Raw genomic sequence first — 23144 nt, 5'->3', positions numbered from 1 at the left:
GTGGAGGTCTAGGAGGTTTTTTCCTACTTTCTCCTCGAGGGTTTTGATGGTTTCCTGTCTCACATTCAGGTCCTTCATCCATTTTGAGTTTATTTTTGTGTACAGTGTAAGAAAGTGGTCTAGTTTCATTCTTCTGCATGTTGCTGTCCAGTTCTCCCAGCACCACCTGCTAAAGAGGCAGTCTTTTTTCCATTGGATACTCTTTCCTGCTTTGTCAGAAATTAATTGGCCGTACATTTGAGAGCCTAAATGCCATCACCTGATGAGTGGATCAAGAAGATGTGGTATATATACACAATGGAGTATTACATGGCAATGAGAAAGAATGAAATATGGCCATTTGTAGGAAAGTGGATGGACCTCGAGGGCGTCATGCTAAGCGAACTAAGTCAGGCAGAGAAGGACAGATACCATATGTTTGCACTTATAGGTATAACAGGAGAACAGGAGAAACCTAATGGAGGACCAGGGGGAGGGGAAGAGGGAAAGGGAGTTAGAGAGAGAGAGGGACGCAAAACCTGAGAGACTATTGAATAGTGAAAATGAACCGAGGGTTGAAGGGGAGAGGAAGGGGGGATAGAGGTGGTGGTGATGGAGGAGGGCACTTGTGCGGAAGAGCACTGGGTGTTGTTTGGAAACTAATTTGACAATAAACTATTTTAAAAAAAAATAAAAGTTAGATTTATAGGAAGAGGCATGTGGCAGGAAATGGTTACTATGTAGTTATAACCTTGGGATGGCAGATTAAACATAGCAAATATTAACAAAGATGGTAAGGTGGAAGGCACAACTTGTGAAGTCATTCCTATGCTGCTTTTAAAGCATAAGACATTAAGAAACACGGGAAAGAATGATTAAGTGGCAGACATATTGGTGGCCTCATTGAGCCTTTTTTGATACATCATAAAGCAAATGCTTGCTTACTATAGTAAATTTTTATACTTATTTTCAAATGTTTAATATGAATTTTCTTTTTGAAACTTTGTCTTTATTTTTATGATGGTGGTGAGGAAGTCATCAAAAGCAGGATGTTTGCTTCAGTAAAGATTCTGTATGTGTAAGTGTATATTTTGAAATTTATTATTATCACTAGTATTAGTATTTTGCATGGAGTCTTCAGGAGTGAAGGTGGGGAGGGTGGTGTGTGATGAAATATGGGGCTTTTAATTCCTGAAGTAGCTTCTTTAAATTTTGATTTTCTGATGTGTTTTTCATTTTGTCAGATACTTAACCTATTATGCCTATGATGGTTCTTGGGCAATCATGATGAAGGACACCCATCAGAGCTTCAGTTACTCATGTGTAGATAATGCTAGAGCTCTCCCTACCTTTAAGACAGATGCTACCACAAGAACAGATTCACTGTCCAAGTTCACTTTGTCCCCAGAATTTAGCTTCTCCTTCAGGATTCTGCATGATTTCATATTGGCTGATTTTCTGAAGATGCCTTCTGTGAATGGCCCTTTTTGATTGATAAAGCAAAGCATATCCTATAGAAAGAAAAGAAAAGAAAAGTACATGGCATTTCATATCCATAAGCCCAGAACATAAGCTTGCCTCTTTTTTGAAAGAGCTAGGGAATGCAAAGGTACAGTGTTTTTAGAGCTTAAAGGACTAAAGTATATATGGATTTTTTTCAGCATCTTTAAACATATTTTCTACACAAAAACATATTTACAGTATACACTGAAACATCTTAAACACTTGTTTTAATCAGATTTTTCTTTTCAGTGAATTTATACTTTTAAAAAGTTATTCTCTGTGTCAAGGCCTTTGTAGAATCACCCTCTCTCTCCTACCCAAGCATTCTTCTTTCATTGTTCCCTTGCATACATGCTGTTCCCCATGTGTGGGAATCTCTTTACCACATTCATTTCCCATTTGTTTATTCCTCCATAAGTGACTGAATACTCCATTCCTACTTCCTCTCCTTCTTTCCCTCTTTTAAAATTAGGCTCAAAAACTCTCTCTTCCTTCTCTGATTACATTCCCTTCCCATGAGTGTTTCATTGCCTTTTGCTGTACCTTCATGTCCTCTATCTGCAGTGTAAAAAGATAATAGGAGTTGGAGTCAGGTAATCCAAAGGATCTGAACTCTATTTTCTGGTGTGTGACCTGGGGCACATACATTCTTTACTGAGGCTTTTCTAATTCATTTGTGAAGTAGGGATGATGATATTCATAGCTACCCCCTAAATTTGCTGTAATGTAGGGACAGGGGTAGTAGCTAGCATATAAGTAACATCATAAATTACTTCATATCTAGCCTAACATTCCCTACATCTAAAATAGTGCTTAGAGACACCCTAGACACTCAGTAAATGCTAACACTGACAGTTCAGTACACCAGTTTGAGATAACACAGGCCAAACCCTGTGGCTTTCATTTGATGTATTCTGTTAGGATTAACAGATTCGTATTTGCCAGAGAATGAATCGTTATTCTTCATGAGATGTTTTGAGTTGTACAATTGAATAGACTCAGCTGAAGGAGACTACTGTGAGTTCAGGAAGGCAATGAAAAGAGAATATAAAGATGAGGTGGACTCTCAGATATTCAGAGTCCACATCTTGACTGGTCTGAACAGGCCTACGTGGGTCTTTGTGGGAACAAGTGGAATGGACAAGAGTTATCTTTTCCTGTTGTATTTGCCTCATGACTCTGCAGTCCCTGAATCAGATTTTATTTTTTGAAGTAATAGTAATAAAGCTTCTCAGCCAAAGCCAGGAGCTGACTAATTATTTCTCCATTTGGATATAGATTTGGATGAGAGTGCTTGGCTTCTCAGAGCTCCCCCTCCTCAAGAGGTTAACAAGAGGCCAAAATGAGACCTACCAGAATGGGAGAAGGCAGGTTGTCATTATCACAGATGTCCATGAGGGGAACTCCGAAGAGCTGGCCTGGCTTTGCAGGAGGTGGTGCTGTGCACTGGCTGTCCTGGAACCATCTAGAGCCCCGCTGAAAGGCCCAGGTTAAGAAAGAACTTCTTTTAACTGTCTTCTTGTTTGAATCTAAGGAAGAAGTGAGTGTAGTCATAGTAGTAGTAGAAATTGAATTCTCTTAACTTTAATTTCTGCATTTCTGTTTTACAGCATGCTTGTTGCTATGGCTAGAATAGGGAAACTGAGTCATTTGCGTAGTATTCTCCACATTCTGAAATTGGCTCATAGCATCCTTGTGGCGTTACTGTGTTCTTCCCCATATCCTGCAAACTGATAAACCTGGAGACTTGATCAAACTCAGGGTCAATACTTCCAGTGCCATTCACTACCTGTTATACTGCATCATGAGGTACTTAACCTGTAGGTATTAGTTCCTCATTGTTAAGTATGATTGGTGGATTCAGGTGTCAGATCCAATTTTAAAAGCTAAAAAGATTGGCTATTCAGATCAAGCAGAGTTTAGTAATCATCTGCTTTCACAGTGACTCTCCTCCCAGACTTAGATTTCCTCTTTGGTTTTCTGAATGCTCACCTGTCTCTGATGAAAAGGATCTGCCTCTCATGACACAAATCTACCTGACCCCACTTCTCAGCCAGCCTGAGGATCCTCTACCCTGAGCCATCCCCATGGATGACTTTCTGCTGGTAGTGTTCTTGGGAAGTAGTCTTTACATGTTGGCTATGTAGGAAGATTATCCAGATGGCTGTGTTTCTTTCTTTTTTAAAAATATTTTTAATGTTTATTTATTTTTGAGACAGAGACAGAGAGAGAGAGAGAGAGAGAGAGAGAGAGAGAGGCAGAGAGAGAGGGAGACACAGAAACCAAAGTAGTCTACAGGCTCTGGGCTGTCAGCACAGGGGCCAGACACGGAGCGGGGCTCAAATTCATGAATGGCGAGATCATCTGAGCAGAAGTCAGCTGCCCAACCAGCTGAGCCACCAGGTGCCCCCAGGTGGCTGTGTTTCTTGTGACACCCCGCCAATCAGAGATGATTTTGTTACCCAACACTCCCTATCAAAGGAATGCAGCAGAAGAGCTTCACAAAGAAAAGGTGATCAGCAATGGATTCCTCTGGGTGCGCGCTAGAAGTCCAATGTGCTATCCATTGCGCCACAGAGCCTGCACGATGATCAGCAATGGAAAAGCTGAGTTCAAAGTTTCTACTGCTCAGCTATGAATGTTTTCCTTATAAGGTACCTTAACATTTGCTTAAGTAACCTGCTTAAATGACTGAATTCCTTAAAAATCAAGAGAGAAGTCAAGTTAAAACTTGGATAAACAGATGAGCAACGTTAAAACACCCACCCAATGGTTTTTCTGGGACTTAGTGCGTGCATCGCCATGTCACCTATGTGGGTGGCAACACTCAAGGGTGCTTCATCAGAGGGATCGCGATCTAAGAGCTGGAAGCATCCTGGTTCTGCCACTTACACAAGTTGCTCAAAAGTCTTTAAGCTTCGGTTTGCTCAAATTTAACATAAATGACACTACCTACAACTCATTGAACTAAATATAAGGTATTACTCAGCATAAGGCCTGGCTCATGGCAGCCTTGACAAAACTAATTTCCTTGTTGACAGGGGCCTAAGGCAGTCTAGAAATCAGTCTCTTCCCCATGAAGCAGACCTCACTCCCTTTCTCTATTTCATTTTGCAACCTCTAGAATGTTTGCAATCATGAAGAAATTCACCACTTTGCCTAACTAAGGCTCTTTCTCCCTTCCCTAAAAGTCATACTCTTGATATTTTAAAAGGAGCAAAAGGAAGAAAACAAACACATTCTTAAATCTAGAAGGAGATTCCTGTACATCAGAACTTAACAAATGTTTGCTTAAGATACAAGTTAATATAGAAGTTGGGGTGTGGTATACAGCCTGGTTTTCCTCTTACCCTAGTGTTAGTATTTCTAAAACTATCCAAATATATCCCATTATTGAGCTTTAATTAAGAATGCTTTTGAGAAGAGTGCCATATCCCTGGATGCAAAGTGATATATCTACCTACTCCATGAGTATATACAGAAAGTAAGTAGATGAGGTGCCTGAATGGCTAACTGTTGGATTCTTCATTTTGGCTCAGGTCATGATTTCATGGTTTGTGGGATCGAGGCTCATGTAGGGCTCTGCATGACAGTGTGGACCCTGCCTATGATTCTCTCGCTCCCCTTCTTTCTGCCCCCCCCATTCGTGTGCACTCTGTCTCTCTCAAAATTAACATTTAAAAACAAAAATTCAAGTAGATCAGAAGTCCTATACTTTCTCAAAAACATTTTCAGGCGTAGCTGGACCTACCTTTTATAATGTACATTATTTGCTGTCAGAGTTCATGTTGCCTCTGTGACTAATAAATATATATTCTATCGACTAGAAAAATATGGGAATGATTAAACAAACTAACTTTATAGAAATCTATCCTTTCTTAAACAGTACTGGCAAGATTTGGATTATATTTCCTAATGATCAAATTGGGGTATGAATATTAAAAAATAACATTTTTGAAACTTTGAGCTTATAGCATAACAGTAATAACAATAAAAATACTTTCTATTTTGGCCCCAATACTTTTCAGGTTAATATCACATTTTCATCAGAGAAAGAAATATCAACACAGGGAATATTAGAATGGTAGGGAAAAAACAACAAGAAGGAAGATTAAAATGACCCAACCATAAACATCATGTAGCTCCAGTCTTGACATGAGTCTGAAACAGACATGGAAAGTGGGGATAGAATTGAGAGTTTGGTTCTTTTTTTTTTTTAATTTTTAAAACATATTTATTTATTTTTGAGAGAGAGAGAGAGATAGCACATGTGCAGGCAAGTGCACACACAAGTAGGGGAGAGGCAAAGAGAGAAGAAGACAGAATCTGAAGCAGGCTCTAGGCTCTGAGCTGTCATCATAGAGCCAAACATGGGGCTCGAACCCACAAACCGTGAGATCATAACCTGAGCTGAAGTCAGATGCCCAGATGAGCCACCCAGGAGCCCCGAGAGTTCAGTTCTAATTAGAACTTAAGGCCACTTCAGCCTAAGCCCAGAATAAATGCAATTCAATTCCATACTCTTTACTCCAATGAAGTTCTTCTGTTCCAGGTGTGTTTAAGCCCCACGGTCTAGACATCACACCTCCTGTGATGGCCTGAGATACTAGACAAAACTCTGAAATGGAGAAGACATATTTCTAGGCCCTAAGGAGCTTGTGCTCTCATAAGACACAGCTGTGTACACACATAAAACTACGTAGAAAAGGCTCTGGGGTTACAGAGAGAAGACTAATCGTCTGCATAGAAGAAGTAAAACAAAGGACCTTCCTAGAAGTGCATCCGATCTTCTTTCAGACCTCTAGGAGTTTCTCGAAGCCTGATTCTGGGTGGCTATTGGGTTCTTGACTATACTGTTCCTCCCCACCCCGACACGGAGAATATGCTCTGTGTCATGAATGTAGGTCCAAGAGTGGAGATATGAGCTAGGAGAAGGCACTGGAAGGAAGAGAAGGGAGGGGCTCACCTCTCCCTTGCTGGTTCTGCACTGGATGCCTGGGCTTCAGGATGAACTGGTCTTGCATCTCTGGGAACCTGTCGTTTGGAAAAAGGGGCTCCTGGCAGGTAGAAGGAGAGATGGAGGCCTCTGGTCCCTGTGGCAGCAGCGGAGCAGATGGAAGATGGCTCATTTTAATTCCATAGGGATGTTCATGTCCTGTATAGAGAAAATCTAAATGTAAATTCAGGATGATGGTGATGGCTGTCGTCAAACCTACCTTACCGTGAGTGTGTGCATCACACTGGTATATGCTGCTCTTCTCCTGGGGAGCCTTCTCCTGAGTGAGCACCATATACCCCTTTATGGAGGACACACGGCAAAAATCAGGTGCTCAAAGAAAAAATTTTAAAAAGAGAAAAGAAAAGCATGTTCCTTGGAATACACAGATTCCTTAGTACATTGGTCTGCATGATGTTGGCTTTTGCTATGTTTCCTGAGAATATTTAAGGCCTCCTAGTTTCTGCCTTGATACTAACTAGTTATGCATATTTTAGGCAAACTACTTGACCCCTCTGAGTCTTATATGCATCTTGTGAAATGCTTGCCCACAAGCGTATTAAGAATAAGAATAAATATATTAATAAACATTGGTGATTAATATTTTTTAAACAATTGAATATAGTATTTTTTTTTAATTTTTAAATGTTTCTTTATTTCCTGAGAGAGAGGGACACACAGAGTACGAGCAGGGGAGGGGCAGAGAGAGACACACACACAGAAGCCAAAGTAGGCTCCAGGCTCTGAGCTGGCAGCATAGAGCCTGATCTGGTGCTCGAACCCATGAACCACGAGATCATGACCTGAGCCAAAGTCAGATGCTTAACCTACTGAGCCAAACAGGCACCCCAATTGGACATAGTATTAAGATTTGCTACGTTCCCTATTTTCTCACACATAATATCAGTTGAACAGATTTTTCATTTCCTTTTGTCAACTCTAGAGCCGGAGCTACTCAAGGGGGATGGGATGGGATGGGTTGCCTTTATGCTTTGTGATTCTCTCCCACTGCCGCCCTCCCTCTGAGGGCTGGCCTGCCTGGCAAGGGTCAGAGGGAAGGCTGCACTGTGTTGGAAACCCAGCAGCACAGTGCAAAATGGTGTTTACAGACTGGGAAACCGCACCCATAACCATGGACAGTTGCCTGCCAAGTGATTTGCTTTGCTCTTTTCTGTTTTAAATTGTTTCCTCTCCATAACATTCTCAAAAGACCCTGTGCTGTGATATGGATTCCATTTTTTAAGAATAGAATGAAAGTTTTCTTTCTGTCATTTCTGATATATTATTGGATGTAACGGGAGCTTCTGCTGCTCCTTTTCATCTGGCACAGATACAACACCAATGCTTGGTTCACGAGAACCACAGTCACTTCCCTCCTTTAAGGCAAAAGAAGCTTCTATGACAGCAGTACAACCAAATCACCAAGATAGCCAGGAGCTAATGTGCCATTGAGAAATGAGAGCATGTTAAGAAAGGCATTTCGAATGCTGCTAAGGATCATTATGAATGACAGGCTCTTTGGATTCCTCAGAGCCGCCTTCTGTGTGAGGTTGTTCTAAGTCTCAAAAGTTATTGTCTATATTTGTTTTATCTAAATCAAAGCACTTTATTAAAATAAATATATTTAAGTATTTAATTTTTTTTCCTTTTTATTGCTGACCAACCTTTGCAAAGGTGTCAATGTTAATACAAAAACATGAAATGGTGGGGTGATTTTGTCCTCAGCCTTGCACTTGGTGACTCTCTGGGAATATACGTTTCATAGAAAACATTTGTTTCTTTAGATTTCCAGATCACCTGAAAATATTCTTTAGATCACTTGAAAAAGAGTAATAGCTTCACAGAATTATTAAAAGGATAAAAAATGCATGTAAGAGGCAATGCTCTAAGACTTCGAGCAGAAATCATTGTCACTATTTCTGTACATTACTAGACTTCAAGGTCTGCTACAGATCCTGTCCTTTTGTTTTAATTTTTCTACTTTTGATAAACACTGAACAAATTTGCTAAGCCAAAGATTTTTTTAGATCACTCATTCTGATAACTATTTTAGGAGAGGTGCAACCTGTTTATCAACAAGCTTAAGAACAATGCTGGAAAAAGCTTGAGAAACAATAGAATTCAGATGGCTTAGTGAAGACTTGAGGAGTTTAAATGTGATTTCCTCAGTTTCTTTATGATGCTGAGAAACTTCTGGACACAGGACAGGTGTTCAGTACATATTTATATCTGGATTTAGAGACATGACTAGATTTTAGAGGATTCTCAAAATAGAAGCTACTTAGTAGTTAGGAAGTGGAATTCAAGACTGAAATATGAAAAATAAATGTATGGGAAAAAGAAATTCTAATCCATTTTGTGTTCATACCTAAGGAGGTGGGTACATAAGAAAGTAAATATTAAATAGAGAAAATTTTTCAATACAGTTCTGTCAAGTAAAAAAAAAAACATAGAGAAGAAAATTGTGCATTTCTCTCCCCAACTAGACCATAAGCCACGGAGTAAGGCGACGTAATCAGTGCCTGGTAAAGAGTAAGTACCTGGGAATTATCTGATAAATGTATGAGTGAATATTGCATATGATTTTCACGTTTAAGGGTCTTTAAGCTTAACACAAAACAACCATTACCTTGAGACTTGGACTACGATTTTGAACCTACTCAATCCCATCTTAGACTGTCCCTGATACTTAACCAGTGAGTGGGCGCGGGGCTTCTCCTTTGCCGGAACTGACCCACAGCTGGTAGTCTTCCTCAGAGCCCTTGGAAACAAAAGGGGTTATGCATTACAACAAATCTTTCACAATACTTGCAGAACACATTTTCTTAGCATTTCTATGTTTTGAAAAAGAAAGAATTAGAGCCAGTAGAAATGTTCTTTGGTCTATGGAGGTAGCCGCAATTTTGGAGTTAACAGCACTTGTTAACTTGTTTCCTTCACAGCCTCCGGTAGACCACCTCAGATTCTTATCATTTTTTGATAAAGGCCAGAGAACTACAGAACAATCAGCCCCTCACTTTGTGGGTGGCCCTTGGCATAAGAAGTCACTGTTGTGCCTCTTCACCAAGAAGGAAAAGTCTAATATAAGAAGTCCTGCCTTCTGCTGTTTCTAGACCCCTTGGATAATGTTGGCTTTTGCTTCCAAATGTCCCTGCACAGACAAGCATATTGTCTAGAGAGCCACATACACTGCCATGACTATTCCTGAGTCAAGTAACTAGAAAGGCAATAATAGCTCAACAGCCCTGAGCAGATAAATGCTCAAGGATCTTTGAGGAGATAGTGGAGTGAAGTCAACCACTGGCTGTGGTACAGACAAGCCCCACCATAGGGAGGATGAGACAAGAACTCTTACCTAGAGATAAGTCAGATGCTGAAAATAATTACTCCCAGCAGAATTATTGCCCAGTAATACTGGAAATCCTACTTGAAACTAACAAGTCTAAATTACAAAGATTGCTGAATTATTTTAAAGAAGATTCTAGGAGGATAAAGTGAAATATATTTGAAATGGAACTGTTGGTGATAGGTACTATGCTTGCCCTTGACTTCTGATTAAAAACCATGGCCTTGGTCTTATGAGGGAGGGTCACAGGTATGGGAGGAATCACACATGCACACACACACACACACACACACACACTCACGCACACGCACACACACGCACGCATGCGCGCGCACACACACGCACACACACATGCACGCATGTGCACACACACACATACACACACACACAGAGCTAAATCAGCTCAAAATTGTATCACAAATAGGAAGAAAGGGCTAATAAGAATCTTTTCTTTTAAGGTAGGGTTTGGAAACAGTATGTTGGAATCCCTTAAACCAGATATACATAAGAAAAATAACCCTGGTTCTTCATTAAAAAAAGAAATCTTGTCTAGTGAGATTGGTCACTAGAAGGAAAATCATAAATACGAAATAAAATGAACAGTATCATTAGTCTCCCCAACTCTAAAACCACTCACTCTTTTTTCAAGATTTAATTATTAGGCAGAAGAATTTCAAATGTATTATTAAATTTTGTTTTTACAGAATGAGTTCTTTTGTCAAATTCTGGTTGCCCTGAATTTTTAAGGGTCTTTATTATGCCACTGGGTCAGATGGAACTTAAATACAGATATTGTAATTATGTCATGTCACAAGAGTTAAGACATTTCCACATTTACAGAGGATTTTATATAACAAGCTGTGCTTTGTAAGTGCCCCTCAGATCTGCCCCTCTGTCACCCTCTCTCACTTTTCCTTACAAGACTTCTCAAATATACCCATTTCTGCGGCACCTGGCGGCTCAGTCCGTTAAGCATCTGAGTTTGGCTCAGGTCATGATCTTATGATTTATGAGTTCAAGCCCCGCATCAGGCTCTGTGCTGACAGCTTGGAGCTGGAGCCCGCATCGGATTCTGCGTCTCCCTCTCCCTCTGCCCCTCCCCCGCTCATGCTCGCTCGCTCTCTCTCTCTCTCTCTCTCCAATAAACATTAAAAAATTAAAAATATATATACCTATTTCTTTCATCAAAAAAAATAATTTCAGCAACTCATACCAGCCGCATCAAAACATAAAGGAGCTAAAACGAAAGCAGATGAAAGTGATGTGCACACAGATGCCCCCAGGTCCCTGGCCTCAGTCGGAACTTGTCTTCTTCCTTTACTAGTTCAGAAGGGGTGTTCGCGGTCTCATCCTCAGGACCTGTATCTAGGGATGTAGCTTCTAGCCATGTGGTCTTTATGTCAAAATTTACAACAAAACATGTAATTTAAGATTCATTAACCTGAGGTTGAGTCCTTGGGTGATGACCAAGGTAAATAGGGACAGGGAGGAATCAGGAAAGATGGCACAGAAAGAAGAGTCCACTAGAGAAGGAAATATTTAGAAACTTAGAAATATTGTACTGTCCATGTATAAAATATATACGGTGAACTGCATGTTGTTATTAGCACTCTAAAATTATAGCCTATTTTTTTGTTATGATTTTGAATTTGCGCAAAATTTTAAATGGGAATACAGAAAAACACCCATGTATAGCTTCACTGCCTTCAAATTCTAAATTTGGGGCGCAGAATGTGGCTATGATATCTTTAATAATCAGCTGTCTTATAATGGGAGGTGCACAACACACGTGCATGCCCACACACACACACACACGCACACACACGCACATGAATCTCAAAGGTCAAAGTTGGTTTTTAGCTAAAAATAGTTTGCAGGCAACTTACAGTTATTCCTAGCATTGGTAGTGACATGTTGATAATGTCATTGGCTGTGTCGGAATTTGTCACTGTTACAGTTGCAGACTATAAAAAAAAGAAATAAGAAAAATTGCTATAAGTTTAAAAAACTTGAAATCAGGTGACCAATTATTGTCAGATTATTATCCATATTCTAATGGCAAAGCTTGTTTTCAAGTAATGACAAAATAAAGCACATGCAGAGCATACACTCTTATGTTTTCGTTTCTTTATATAACATGAAGCTAGTAGGAAACATTTAAGTAAAATATATATTTCCCCTAGAGGATTTGTGGCACATAAAATATAGCAGCTTAAGGAAGAAAAAAATAAGACTGAGAATTCCAAGAAGATATGTGGGTGGATCATCAGCTCCATAAAGCGATGTCCAAAATGGAGCAGAGGGGTAGTTTAAAAAAGAGGAGCTAGATGCTTTTCTCTCTTCCTGACTTGTGTTATTATAGTATGGCTTTATTTCTTTGCAATTATATACTCCGTTTCTGCAAAATCAGAATAAGAACTGGCTATAATAGACATTTAAAAAAGTCACTATTTAGTCAGTACTTTCTTTGTGTCAGGCATCATAGTTACTAAGATTTTCATTGTAGAAATCTGTTGAGACAAATAAAATCAAGGAGTCTAGGAAATGAGATTGAACATTTTAGAAATTTACATTCCATTCCCAACTCTGCCAGTGAGTAGCTTACTTACAAATAGCTCTCTACCATACCTTCCATTGAGAAACTGCTGCACAAAACTAGGAAAACAGTTTATAGACAATTATTTGAAAGGGATTAATAGGATTCTGAGATATTATCTATAAAACTATCTGAATTCCAAAAGACATTTTAAAATAAGACAATATGTAACCAATCAGACAATATATAATATTATTAGGCAATGAGGCCTTTGATAAAAAGTGCTTAAATAAGATAAACAGCACAAGTAGACACTCATAGGCTTTAAAAATATTAAGAACAAAGTTAAAAGAAACTCTTTCATAATTCATTACTTGTCCTTTCATTGTATTTTTCTTCTTATGAATTGAATGCAATTATTTGATATGTCAGATGGCTGTGAGAGTTGATAATCAGACTTCTATAAATAAAAGCATTTGTTGGTTTCAAACTACAGGTAGCTTTAAGGAATATAAAAAAGTGTTCTGAACCCAGCGGCGGAGCTCAGTGCACTCAAACACAGGGATGTAAGGGTCTTCTGATGCTAAATTATGTAGGAGGATTCAAAGGCTCAGTCTTAGCGTGGGCTTTAATTAGAAGTAATGGTTCTGCTATTTTTTAAGATGTCTGAAAAACCTTTCAATACAACTTAAAAACTCTCCCATGAAATCTTTTTAATGTAAAAAAAAATAAAAGATCTCTTTTGAAATGCTAATATCACTCCTTAATTTACTTGGTCTAGGAGACAATGGTTTTCATAGCATAAGGAACATATTATGTTCAAAATAGTAATTCCAAGGATGTATGTAACTTTTCCTGCATGTAGTATGTTCTCCAAAACAGACAAATTTCAGTAGGTAGAGCTCTCTGTAATCAGATAACTTTTAAAGAAATAAACTAATTTTTGAAATAATTTAAAAGAAAAAGAAATGTTGCTTTCTTTTCCCATATGAAGAACCAGGAAAACGTGATTAATTCTCAAGAGCTAAAGCCAATGCTGAGATGATCTAGATATTCAGATTGTTAGGCAAAAACAGCAATTACAATAATGTTCAATGATACAAATGAACATATGCTCACAATAAACAAAAGGGAGGCATTTTAGCATAGAAATTGAAGATATTTAAAAATAGAAATTTTTTTATCTGAGAAATATCTTTAAGAAAATTCACTGACTAGACTACTTTGTATAATGAGGATGACAAGTGGAAGTCAGTGATTTTGGAAAATAGATAATAGAAATTATCCAGTCTGAGGAAGAAAAAGGGAAAAAAAAAGATTGAAAAATATTAACAGAGTCTGAGAGACCTGTGAACAGTGTAAAAGGGTCTAATGCACATACAATTGAAATCTCAGGAGAGAAGAAAGAATACAGGAAAGAAAATATTTGAGGTAATAATGACTAAAAGTTCCTCAAATTTGATGAAAGAAAAGTTTATAAATTCAAGAAATTCAGAATATGCCAAATAGGACAGATTCAAAGAAAACCATACTTTGATATTTCATAGCCACACTGTGAAAAACCAAAAATAAACAGAAAATCTTGAAAGCAGCTAAAGAAATTGACAAATCACGTTCAGAGGATTGGTGCTGAATGACCACAGACTACTTATCAGAAAACACCAAGACAAAAAGACAGTGCAACACCTTGAAAGGGCCAAAAGGAAAAAAAAATTTGCAAACAAAATTCTGTATCCCCAAGAATATCTTTCAAGAGTGAAGGTGAAATAAAGCCATTTCAGATAAAAAAGAAAATCTGCATACACCAGATCTGCACAACAAGAAACGCTAAGGATCCTTTCTCTAGGATGAAATGAAACTGTGTTAGGGGGAAACTTGGATCTTAGGAATGAATGAAGAACATTCTTTTGTATAAATTATAAGTAAAGTTGAGTTTTAAAAGTTTCAAAGTAACTTCCCACGAAGCATTCTGAGTGTAACCCACTGGCACAGTTGAAATCCAAGCTGGCAGAGACAAGCGTGTGCTCTACTTTGGAGAACTCTCCCCTCTCATCTCCTTCATGCAGTGTGTCTATCTGGTGCTTGGAAACAGATTACATTATTTGCATGGCCTTTCCCTTGGCCAGGAAGTAACTGTTCTTCAACTACACCTTCTTCCACCTTCAAATACTATTTTGTGTGATCTAGAGCTACTGTAAAGTAGTACAAAAAATGTCATTTAAAAATACCCAAAATATTATTGTAAATGTCTCGGCTACTGCACTACAATCTCAGAAATCAAACTTTATACAAATAACTGGGGCAATTGGTTTGATTTTTTTCCCCGCTAGCATAAAGAGAGCAAGGTAGAAATATGTTGATCCCTTAAAAGCGTCATCTCTCTGAGCTCAATTCAATCCTGATATTCCTCGGAACAAAAGACCCTTCAAAACTCCTCTGCATTTGATATGACAACTAAATGTAATAGCTGACCCTTGAGTGGATCCTGTACTAGAAAGGAGATGTTATGGAGGTCAACTGACAAACTGGGAACAAGAATGGCCTAGTAAAGTATTATATTACTTTACTAAAGGTGATAACTGCATGGTGGTAATAGATTACCCTTACTCTTAGGAAATACTTATTAGATTTAAGGATAAAGGACCATGGTATATCTATGACCCTCAAAAATATACATATACATAATAGAGACACAGAAATAAAACAAATGATAAAGCAAATGGAGTAAAGTGTTACTGATAGGTGAATCTATGTAAAGAGTACATGGGGTGTTTTTGTACTATTTTTATTTTTTCAACTTTTCTGTAAGTTTACAATTATACCAAATAAAACATCATAGGGGGGAAAAGAACTGTGGAAACAATCCAAACCATTTCTTACATAAGTAGTGACCATTGGAAAAAGAAAACATTTTAATTCTAGTAGGACATCCCTGCATGTGAAAATCACTTTATTACAAGCCACTGCAATTGCTATTAGAAGGATTCAGAGAAATATTATGGACATTTAACATGCAATACTTTTCCCCTGTTTTACACTATAGCTAGCATAGCTTCCTCTTGCTTTATATTACCTAAGATTCACTTTTTGTGTATACAAAGACATACATGTAGACAGGGACATACATTTTCCCACATGGCACTTTTTTAAATACTCTTCCTCTTTTTTCTCCTTTCTACCTCCTCCGTGCTTTCTCCCTCCCTCCTTCTCTCTCTATCTCCACCTCCCTCTCCAACTTTTTCATTCTGTCTGAATCAGGAACTTGGAATTTAATTGTTGGTATTAAAAACACTTACACCGGCACAGTTCTTGATGTCTTCAGTGAAGATTTTGAGGGGAATGCTTTTTGTCTGGTCCTTCTCTTTGGCGAGATTGATGTACCTAATCAAATTCAATAATAATCCAAAATAGAGTAGGCTGAATTAGCTATTAGCTTACTTTCAAACTAATCTATGTTGCTAAAATTTCAACATACTTTGTCTTTTTTAAAAGCAAATAGGGGCAACCTGAGTGGCTCAGTTGGTTAAGCGTCTGACTCTTGATTTTGGCTCAGGTCATGATCTCATGTTTCGTGAGATCGAGCCCTGCATTGGGCTTCTGTGCTGACAGCATGGAGCCTGCTTGGGATTCTCTTTCTTCCTCCCTCTCTGCCCCTCCCCGCTCTCACTCTCTCTCTCTCAAAATAAATAAATATTTTTTAAAAGCATATAAATAAACAGCAAAATCAAACTATGGGCTGGAAGAAAACATGCAAAAAATTTTCAGGAAAATGAGACATGATTCAGAAAACAACCGGTGGCTCTTTTCATGTGAGATTTGGGAAGCAGATCCAGTCATCAAAGTTTTCCTGCCTAGACTGGAAGAACCTTCCTGGGCTCCAGCGTAGGAATTAGCACTTGCTCTGAGAATCACTGAGTAGACTAATCTGCACTTAAGGAAATTTATGTTTTAAGAATAATGTTAGCTCCAATCATGAGTTTGGAAAGAAGGGGAAGATGAGAGTGACAACCAGAACCTCATCAAAAATGAGCAAAATATGCATATAAATGAGAGCACATTATCTTCAGTAGCAGCCCGGGTAAATCTAAATAAGAAATTATTTGAGGATAGTCTAATGATTTCTACTAAGGAGAAGGAGAATAGTTTGAGGGCATGGCTTTGAAGAAATTTGCGTTCTTTTTTATGGGTTAAAGATTTAAAGTATGTATACTGACAAAATACCTTTGAAGGGAAGAGTGCCATTTTTCCTTTAGTTCTGAAGAACTGCAATTTAAAAAATGGGAGGAAAATCAAACTACATGTAATACTTATAATAATATTACAAACTACATGTAATACTTACATTAAATCACCTTTCAGACAAAAATATCAGCAGCCTGTTGTGTTGCTGCTGTGTGTTTAAGTTGTATTCTCCTCACAATTTGGGCTGTTGATGGACCCTGCTCTTTTACAAGCAACATTACAGTAATGGGAAATAGATCCTAAAGTGAAAGAAAAGTTGGTTTCTGATCTAAACCTTAATTGCAACTATGTGATGCAGGCTATGCGGTCATGGGCATGTTGCTCAACCACTCTGAGTTTCAGTTTCCAGAACTGGAAAAGGGTTAGTTTTACCTCAGAGTGTTTCTGCTATTCAAATATAAAGAAACATTATCATTCAAATTAAATCATACTTAAGAAATTTGGCATTTGGATGAAACTATTTTGGCCCAGAAGTATGATTTTCTTTTTAGGAAAAAACATCCGTAGTATTTTATTTCTTTATACATCTAGGAGATCGTAATATGTTAAATGAGTCCCTAGAAAACGTACTTTTCTTTACTGTGATCCTCTGAGCAAAATCAATCCATCTACTGCTAAGTTACTAAAGGTTATTTTCTGTGCTAAAGTTTCCATAGGATTTAGTAGCAAAAACTGCAAATGTTTTAAGGTGCATCCATTCATGGACTTATGACTTACCAGCACTTTTTCATTGTGATAAATTAGACCATAACATTGAACATCAGAGCGTTTATTACATTTGCACTATTGTGCAACCATCATAACTATCTAGTTCTGCAACATTTTAGTCACCCAAAAGCAAACCCTGTGTCCATTAAATAGTCACTCTCCATTTCCCACTGTCCCCAGCTCTTATAGCACATTTTGTTTATTTGTTGATAAACACTTGGATTGTTTCCCCCTTTTTTATTTTTTGTTTAGTATTGACAGTGCTGCTATGAATGTCTGTGTATCAATTTTTGTATGAATGTATGTTTTTCATTTCCCTTGGGTATACAACAGGAAGTGCTGGGTCATATGATAATTCTGTTTAACTTACTGAGGAACCATCACACTGTCCACAGTGGCTGCTGCATTTTATATTGCTACCAAAAGCACTGCTCTCCACCCCCTCCAACACCATGTCAAAACCTGTTTCATCAGAAAAATGGAACCCCCATTTAGCATCCCAACCTGCATGGACATAGGTTCTAAATACTTTTGCCAATCTGCAGAACAGTAATAATAACAAATAACAAAAGCACTAGGTGCCAGGCATGGTTACAAATGCCTTATATATATTTATACAGCTTTAATTAACACAACATGTGCAAACCTGGCTTCCACATTTTCTCTCTCATTAGGAAAAAAAAGTTTCTTGGAAACTCCCTTATCAAGGACTTTATATATTCCCAATTGAAACTATTTCCTCCCATTTGCAACATGGAGAGGACAGTAAGCAATAGGAACTGATAATCTCCATGGAAATATGTTGTGGGGGGAGAAAAAGACATGCAGAGGTGATATAAGTCCATATTTCCGTCCAACAAGGTTTAAAAATGTTTCCTTATGTCAACAGCTGCATTGCTGTTGTTGATTATTTAATAAATTAACAACTTGTAAACATTTTCATTGTTTCATCTTAATGATGACATGCGAGATTTTGGTGAAGTGGGGCGAAGAGAAGAGCGATGTGTTCACGTTATGAACACTCATCGTGTAAAGCAGGAATGAGACTTGGGGTGTGGGGGTTTCAAACAGCAGATGTAAGTGCTGCCTGACTCCTGGAAGCCCAAGAATGTCTCCCAGGATGTCCAGGATAGAGAGCTACGTTCCCCATCCTCATGTCAGCCTACAAGTGTGTCTTGCACAACGCATCTCTACTCCCTGGAATCCAAGTTTGGTTTTAGGTTGTATCTCTCCACAGACACTGACTAAGATAATCTGCACAGCAATTCAGGCAACCTCGAATTCCATGACATAATTAATTTATTTGTCATAATTACATCCTATTTTTAAAGAATTAACTTGGGAAAATAAAAGCAAATTTTCAAATTTAATCAGACTATTTAATAGTACTTGCTCAAGAGAAATATTCCTGTGATTTACAAACACAGATAACTTCCTGGGACTTGGGGGGCAGGATATTAGAGAGAGGCCCTTGACCCACACTCTCTTGATTCTCCTCTGCATACCCAGAACACCCAACTCCTCAAGTGGCTCCTAGAGCCCACTAGAAAAACCGCTGACCAAACCCAAAGGAAGTTAGTCCAGTAGTCCCTGCTCTATGTTATCCTATTCCTTACATTTGGACATAAAAACCTTTTTGGAGAAAGAACAAAGGAAGCAAGTGTCATTAATGGAGGTGAAAAAGTGAGTCACTGGCTCAATATACAATCAGGTAAACGTTTTCCTTTCTAACTTCTGTAAATACAAGACCAAGCTGTAGGTCTCACCTGAAGGTGGCCACGAAGTTCACTGTGGGCCAGCCCAAGATGAAGGACCTCTCAGCACTGATGCTGGCATGTCCTACTTTGTCCGTACAGTTGGCAGTCCACATGGTACTCAGTGGTATTTTATTCTTTATCTTAAAGATTTTTTTATAACTAGAAAGAAAGATACCCAAACAAGACGTCTGTTAGTTTGCTTCATAAATGTTATGGGAGCAACTACGCTGGTGAGAAGCCAGGGCTCATTGCTGCAGGGCAAAGCCTGACCCCAGTTATCTCTGTTACCCTCTGCCCACAGCACAGGAAATGGTTGGATGGGCATTTACAAAGTGTGTGTTGAGCACAATCTGGGGAAGTCAAAACACTCCTCCCAGCCATTTTTCTGAATGTTGAGTATTAAGGAAAGACTATTTATTTTAAAGCATTTAAAGAAAACCATTAAATTCATTTATTGTTGCTAGATTTGTTACTTATTATTACATATAATTTTATGATTATTATTACAGTTAATTATTCATTTATGTTTTGCTTACTTCAAAAAGTATTTGAGGACTGAACAAAGATACACAATACATGATTGGTTTTTGATAGAGAGGGAGAGAAAGAATGCACAAATACAAGTGGGGCAGGTGGAGAGAGACAGAGAACCTTAAGCAGGCTCCACGCCCAGCACAGAGCTTGGCTCAGGGCTTGATCTCATGGCTGCAAGATCATGACCTGAGCTGAAATCAAGAGGTGGATGCTTAACCAACTGAGCCACCAAAGAGCCGCAGACAAAAATAGTTTTACAGTTTTTTCCTACAAGAGAAACCAAAAACGAAAAATCAGCTTGGATCAGAAAGATTTAAAAGTTATTTCCAACCTTAGATTAAAAAAATCTATATTCAGGGATCCTGGGTGGCTCAGTCGGTTAAGTGTCAGACTTCGGCTCAGGTCATGATTTTGCCTTTCATGACTTTGAGCTCTGCATTGGGCTCTCCGCTGCCAGCACAGAGCCTGCCTAGGATCCTATGTCCCCTTCTCTCTCTCTGACCCTACCCTGCTCTCTCTCTCTCTCTCTCTCTCTCTCTCTCTCTCTCTCTCATACACACACACACACACACACACACACACACACACACACATGCGTGTACTCTCTGTCTCAAAAAGAAACATTAAAAGAAAGGTCCTTTGGGATAATATTTCTACCTGTTTTCATGGTCTGTGTAGACTTTGTGTGACTTTCTGATACTGAATACAGTATCGCATCTGATCTTATGATCCCTACTTTAGACTCCAGTCAAATCAGCCTTCCCTGGGCCCCTCCCTCAAAGGGGCCAGGTGGCACCCACTTAGGCTTGCCAGTCCCTCGGCCTAGAAGGTTCAGCCATCTTGTCTAGGAATTTGGCTGCTTCTCATCTAATCTATTTCAATGCTGCCATCTCAGAGCAATCCTCCTAGACAACCATTCTCTAATGCCTTCCCATCTTCTCCCCATGGCACTCTTCTACCAGAAGCACTAATTACAATCTATCAATTTCCCCTTATTTATATCATTTGTCTGTAGGTCCCAGGCAAAGAGACAAATGAAAGAGACACCACCTGTCACGTTCTCAATTGTATTCTCTGCATAGGCATGGTACAATACAAGACTTTCAAAATTGAATGAGTGAAGGATCAAAGCACTTGCAAACACAAAGGGAAAAAATGATGTTTTCATACAGTAAGGACTAACTGAAATGTAACTTTATGATGATCAGGAAGGTGTGTAGCCGAGTATACATACTTGGTATTAGCTATCAGCAACAAATCGCGGAACAAGAAGAGGTGCCGTTTCTGCTTCCTCACACCTTGCTTGAGTTCAACAGTGCCGTGGAGAAGCAGGGTACGCGTGGCCCTGTCAGCTGATGCAGTGTTTTTGCCGTGGGCGTCCATCTCAACAGAAGAGCTATGCCAGCAAACACGTTAAGCACCATGGTGCAGCTAGTTACTAAGTCAAATATACCATATAGTTTTATGCTAAATGTCAGGGTTCACACAACACTAAAAATTAGTCTTCATCTCCAAAGCAAGACTCCAGAGCTCAGGACTCACCAAGTTGTAGAAGGCTACTGACAGAGATGAGGTCTCTTGGGGAGTTGATAGAAAGGGAGACAGTTTCAAGGACAAAGCCCTTGGACATGTCAACTTTTAGAGGTTGGGAGGAGAAAGCAGCAAAGCTAATCACGAGCTGTTACTTGGAAGGTACAGCGTATTATAGAAGGTAGACCACCAACAATAAGCATGGCAATTCGTGGCCTGATATAAAATAACATGTTGTTTATGAAGAATTAAGGACAACTTGGCTTCATGTTAACATAAAAATGTAGGTAAATGAAGATCCTGGAAAACTGACCACAGTCTTATCTAAATCAATATTCAAACTTGGGAGGGGGGGAATTCTCAAAGATCAGCACACAAAAAAAACCATCAAAAATTTCTAAACCTAAGAGTGTAGCTGTTGGCTGGGGTATGACTGATGGGACTTATTGGTTGTCATAGGTAAACTGTGAAGTTGCACAGAATGCAAAAATTCTTTCATAAATAGGATAGATTATTTCATAGTCCAGAAAATTCTCTCTCATGGGGCCCAGAAAGTGTCTTCCCCCAGAATGTAAAGCCCCCTCCCTTCTACTCAGCAGCACTGACTCTTATAAACATGAGCAGCTTTCATGAAGCCGGTGCTGAAGTTACGAATTAGTCCATATGTGTTATAAGAAACAAAAGAAAACACTCCCAGTTACTGTCAGTCTGTTTTGAGCAAAACAGTATATTTTATGATCCAAAATAGTATATTAAAAGACTACCTTATAAGGTGAAGCCTTGAATGATCACCTAAAAGTTCAGTATGCTTTCTGACTGATGTGAAAATCCTTTTTTCTTCGATTCTTGGCACTGAAAATCGAGTGGGTCTATAGCACGTGGCAGAGTACCGTAAAATGCTTGAAGCCTGAGGATTCCACAGTAGTCAAGGTCACTGCCACTATGATGTCACAGTTCTAAGGTCTAGGTGATGACTGCCTAACTGACATACTTGTTTCCCTGACTGGGCCTTCAGCTTTTTTTGTTGTTGTTGCTAATTTTTTCTTTTATAGTTTATTATCAAGTTGGTTTCCATATAACACCCAGTGCTCTTCCCAACAACTGCCCTCCTCCTTGCCCAACACCCATTTCTCCTCTTCCCCCGACGCTTATCAACCCTCAGTTTGTTCTCAATATTCAAGAGTCTCTTATGGTTTGCCTCCCTCCCTCTCCCCAACTATTTTTTCCCCTTCCCCTCCCCCAAGGTCTTCTGTTAAGTTTTTCCTGTTTCACTTATGAGTGAAAACATATGGTTTCTGTCCTTCTCTGCCTGGCTTACTTCACTCAGCATGACACCCTCAAAGTCCATCCATGTTGCTGCAAATGGCCATATGTCATTCTTTCTCATTGCCATGTAGTACTCCATTGTGTATATATACCACATCTTCTTGATCCACTCATCCGGTGATGGACATTTAGGCTTTTTCCATGTTTTGGCTATTGTTGACAGTGCTGCTATGAACATTGGGGTACGCGTGCTCCTATGCATCAGCACTTCTGTATCCCTTGGGTAAATCCCTAGCAGTGTTGTTGCTGGCTCATAGGGGAGTTCTATGGATAGTTTTTTGGGGAACCTCCACACTATTTTCCAGAGTGTGGCCTTCATCTTTTGAATTTTTTAAAGTTAATCTTTTTATTTTGAGATAACTGTGGATTCATCTGTAAGAAATAATACAGAGAGATTATATCAAGTTTTTTACTCATTTTCCCCTAATGGTACCTTCTCTCTAAACTATAGTACAGTATCATAACTAGGATATTAACGTTGATATAATCGAGATACAGAACGGTTTCATCACCACAAAGGTCCTTCATATCACTCTTTTACAGCCCCGCCGACTTCCTTCCATACCCACCACCTTTTTCATCCCTGGCAATCACAGGTCTGTTCTCCATTTCTGTAACTGTGCCAGTTTAAGACTGTTATAAAAATGGGATCATACAGTGTGAAACATTTTTGGATTTGCTTCCTTC

The 23144-nt window shown here is 38.9% G+C and overlaps 1 protein-coding gene across 1 annotated transcript in view; it reads right to left on the bottom strand.

Annotated features, from left to right (window-relative positions):
* The window catches only part of LOC115301380 (rho GTPase-activating protein 20-like), a 26577-nt gene extending 5593 nt beyond the window's left edge, over positions 1-20984 (bottom strand). The window contains exons 1-9 of the mRNA XM_029951212.1: positions 20836-20984; positions 19077-19226; positions 16582-16623; positions 15657-15741; positions 11711-11788; positions 9173-9239; positions 6449-6637; positions 2836-3011; positions 1329-1490 (exon numbers count right to left, since the gene is read on the bottom strand). Of these exons, the coding sequence (XP_029807072.1) occupies positions 1329-1490; positions 2836-3011; positions 6449-6637; positions 9173-9239; positions 11711-11788; positions 15657-15741; positions 16582-16623; positions 19077-19226; positions 20836-20984 (1098 nt within the window). The remainder of the gene's footprint in view (positions 1-1328; positions 1491-2835; positions 3012-6448; positions 6638-9172; positions 9240-11710; positions 11789-15656; positions 15742-16581; positions 16624-19076; positions 19227-20835) is intronic.
* Positions 20985-23144: the final 2160 nt, after the last annotated feature.

Source organism: Suricata suricatta, chromosome 1, assembly GCF_006229205.1.
Source record: "Suricata suricatta isolate VVHF042 chromosome 1, meerkat_22Aug2017_6uvM2_HiC, whole genome shotgun sequence".
In the NCBI taxonomy this organism is placed as follows: Eukaryota; Metazoa; Chordata; class Mammalia; order Carnivora; family Herpestidae; genus Suricata; species Suricata suricatta.
The sequence above is the reverse complement of the archived record's forward strand: the minus strand, read 5'-3'. Positions and strand labels throughout refer to the sequence as shown.